This window comes from Mesitornis unicolor, unplaced genomic scaffold (assembly GCF_000695765.1).
Source record: "Mesitornis unicolor isolate BGI_N332 unplaced genomic scaffold, ASM69576v1 Scaffold30632, whole genome shotgun sequence".
Taxonomy (NCBI): Eukaryota; Metazoa; Chordata; class Aves; order Mesitornithiformes; family Mesitornithidae; genus Mesitornis; species Mesitornis unicolor.
This window is the reverse complement of record NW_010168996.1, coordinates 10,847-14,479: the sequence shown is the minus strand read 5'-3', so window position 1 is coordinate 14,479 and position 3,633 is coordinate 10,847. Positions and strand designations below refer to the sequence as shown.

At 52.1% G+C, this 3,633-nt stretch overlaps 1 protein-coding gene across 1 annotated transcript; it reads left to right on the top strand.

Annotated features, from left to right (window-relative positions):
- Positions 1–238: 238 nt before the first annotated feature.
- LOC104536574 (ubiquitin carboxyl-terminal hydrolase 35-like) lies at positions 239–2,900 on the top strand (the record flags this gene model as incomplete). Its single annotated transcript, XM_010179228.1, has 3 exons — positions 239–345; positions 856–2,071; positions 2,730–2,900. Coding segments are annotated over 3 exons (1,494 nt in total), but the record flags the coding sequence as incomplete, so codon positions are not given.
- Between the last annotated feature and the right edge of the window lie 733 nt (positions 2,901–3,633).

Sequence of the window (3,633 nt, the reverse complement as noted above, 5' to 3'; positions counted from 1 at the left end):
TAATGGCTGAAATTCATTCTTACAGTCCTGACTTGCAGCAAACCAAGAACATCTTCCCATGCAGTGGGATTAGCCCTTGTAGGGGAATAAAAGGGGACCTTATCAGGCACACAGGTACACCCTGCTCCCAGCAAAGCAGCCAGAAAGACCCTCCTTTTCTGTCTCCATCCCCCTGTGTGAAGTAAGAAACAGATCCCCTGGATTAAAAGCACTTCTCTTTATTCTGTGTTGCTGCCAGCGACCTGCCATCTCACCCGAGAGTTTCCTCTCTGCCTCCTGGCCCCCCTGGTTCACTCCTGGAGCTCAGCAGGACTGCTCGGAGTATCTCAAGTACTTGCTGGACCGGTACGTGGCAAGAGCTGTGATTTCGGAGCCCCAAGGGCAAGCAGCTGAGACATCGGGGAGTTGGGAGAGTGGAGGCTTGGGATGAGAGATGGTGAGACTAGTCTGGGGCTCCCTGATAAAACCCTGTTTTGGGTAAGGTCAGAATTCAGCTTAAAAATTTCTGCCTTTGCTCTGAAGGCAAAGGGAATTGCACCAAGATCAGGGGTTTTTGCCTGACAGGCCACTCAGCCTCCTCCATAAAATTGATTTTACCTTTCTCTTACCTAGAAATCCCAAATCTCTCGTGTCCCAGCGATAACCCTAGAAGTAGGGAGTCAATGACACATGGAGACCTCAGGTTCCCAAATCCTGCCCAAATCCTCCCCACCTTCGTCCCACAGTACCAGACCTCTGTACATTGTGGGGTTAACCCAGATTAACCCCTTTGAGTGAAGAACAGAAACCCTACTTTAGAAACTACCTCTTGGTGTTTTACTGGTGCATAACACAGCTTTTCTTTTCCTGCTAAAGATTACATGAAGAAGAAAAAACTGGAAAAAGGATCTACCAGAAACTGAAGGAATCCAGCTTGATGTCTCAGGCGGTGGAGCATCATTACTTGAAGAAGACATTGATTGAGAAGATGTTTGGGGGTAAAATGATGACAAAGATCCGCTGCTTGAAGTGTCTGAATGTCTCCTCCCGAGAAGAAGCCTTCACAGACCTGTCACTGGCTTTCCCCCCACCAGACAGGCACGTACACAGGAGCACATCTGTTTTATCGGTGGAAGAAATTGGCCCACAGTTTATTGAGGCTCCTGAAAACCCAAACCAGCCAACAGGGTCTCCCTGGGTCAAGAGGAAGCTCCCCATCGTTGGAGACCCTGCAGCCTCACCGATGCCAGTGGAAACATTGGGTTTCCAGGAACCTGGAGAACTGGCAGATCCCTTAAGCAGTGATGCCATTGGCGCTGATGCAGCCAAAGACCCTCTCTCGGCTTTTGGGGAGCAGGCAAGTGCTCCCAAAGACTCCAGATCTGTCCCGGATTTAATCAACTATTTTCTATCCCCAGAGAGACTGACAGCAGAGAATAAATACCACTGTGAGAAATGTGCTTCCTTGCAGGATGCCGAGAAAGTGGCAGAGCTGACGGAGGGTCCACACTACCTCATCCTCACACTGCTGCGATTCTCCTTCGACCCACGGACTATGAAGAGGAGGAAGATCTTGGATAACGTCTCCATCCCCGTGGTGCTCAAGCTGCCCATTCTTGCCACCCCGGAGGAAACCGAGGAGGTTTGCCGGCGTGGGAAGGACAGGGGTGCCCCGGGAAGTGGCTTCATGTCTGTCGTGTACGACCTCTGCAGTGTGGTGGTGCATTCGGGCATCTCCTCCGAGAGCGGTCACTATTATTGCTACTCCAGGGAGTGCACTGACACCATTCCCCACGGGCAGCCCCGGGAGGGAGTGCCGAAACCAGCCTCCGACAAGCAGCTGGACTTTGAAATCCAGTGGTACCTCTTCAATGACACCAGGGTTTCCTTCTCCTCCTTTGAATCTGTCAGCAACGTCACCTCTTTCTTCCCTAAGGACACTGCCTACGTCCTCTTCTACAGGCAGCGGCTGGGCAGGCAGAGCTGCTCGCTGCACGAGGCTCTGGCCGAGGCCAGCAACCTGCATGGTGAACCCTCCCTTCATAAGGACTTGATGGAAGCCATTTCCAAAGATAACATCCTCTACTTGCAGGTAACTCCCACTGCTGGACACAGCACGGCGTGATCCTGTGGCTGCCTGGCTCGCAGGCCATGTACCCCCCCGTCCAGGCAGCAGCAGGGTTTTGTCCTGCAGATACCCGTCTGCTCCCTGAAGCAAAGTCCCTTTTTCTTAGCACACACATGTAAGCAGACTGCAGTTTCCCAGGGAAACTGGGCATTGAAGTTGGTGCAAGACACCCTGTGGCCATGCTCGAGGTTGACTTGCCATTTCCCACCCCAGGCAGCTCTGCCTGAACATTTCTCTTAAGTGCCTGGGAAAGATGGGCAAACTGGAATACAAACTAAGCAGATTTCATTCAACTAGTGGAGTTCAAGGCTTTCCAAACAGCAGTGTCTCATAGGATGTGAGCACCATGGGTGGAATTTAGGGGGTCCCTCCTCTCCCAGAAGGTGACATGGGAGGTTTGTCTTTTGATTGCTGGAGAGATGCCATGCCTTGCTGCATCCCTCCCACTGAGCTCTAGAGATGAGCATGTGACCTGGTCACACTGGTTTAATTTGGAGGAGGCTCACAGGAGTGACCAAACAGGCTCCCTGCTCCTCAGGAAAGTAGGGAGCATCCCCCTGTCTGGGTTGTTTAGCTGCAGATAATGGCAATATCCTTGTGTTATTTCTCATCCTTCTTTCAGGAGCAGGAAAAAGAAGCAAGGAACAGAGCCGCCTACATTTCTGCATTGCCGAAATCCCCGCTGTGGTGGAGAGACTTTGACAGGGACAAGGACGATGACAGCTCATCGGGGGGCTGCAGCCCGGCGGCGGGTGGAGGTGGATCTGGCTCCTTTCATGGACTTGTCTTCTAACTACCAGGTTAAACCAGACAATCAATGTCCACAAGGCCAACCCAAAGCCAGAGGCTCCTCTTTCTCACCCTGATGACAGCGAGCATCTTGGAGGAGAATTTGGGGAACGTTTCAATGGAAAATGACTCAGGAGCTGACTTGGAGGCCCCCAGAGGGTCCCACTGCTTCCTATGCACTTGGTCTTCACGCCTTAATGTAACTAAGCTAACGCGGAGATGAGCAGCTGCCGACAGCTCAGAGAAGTGCCCTTTTGCTTCAGCATAACCATGTCTTGCCTGCTGTGAGCCATGCCACCAGCCTGGGGAGGGGACAGGGACAAGGACAGGGATGAGGATGTCCCATGCACATCCCATCTGCAGCCCTTCCTGTGGTGCTGAGTTGGTTTGGCGGGGACCTCTGCTTGGTTGTGGTTTGGTTTTTTTTAATTTGGTTTTGAGAGCGCACCTTGATACACTTCTAAAAGTGGGGAAAGGCTGAAAAAGGCTGGATAAAGCCTGGCAGCCAATGTGGCAACATTGATCTAGTAGGGCGGTGAGCCTGCAAGCCTGCAGGTCGACCATGGGGGTTCAATACAGTGTTACAAAGCACCCAAAAGAGACTGAGGGGCACAAATCCCTCTAGCCAGGAGAGACTGGTCTGGTCCAGATGGGTTTTTTTGTGCTCCAGTGAAGCCCCTTTGTGTTACCAGTGACCTCTGGATGCTGCTAATGTACATGGCAGACCCAGACACACA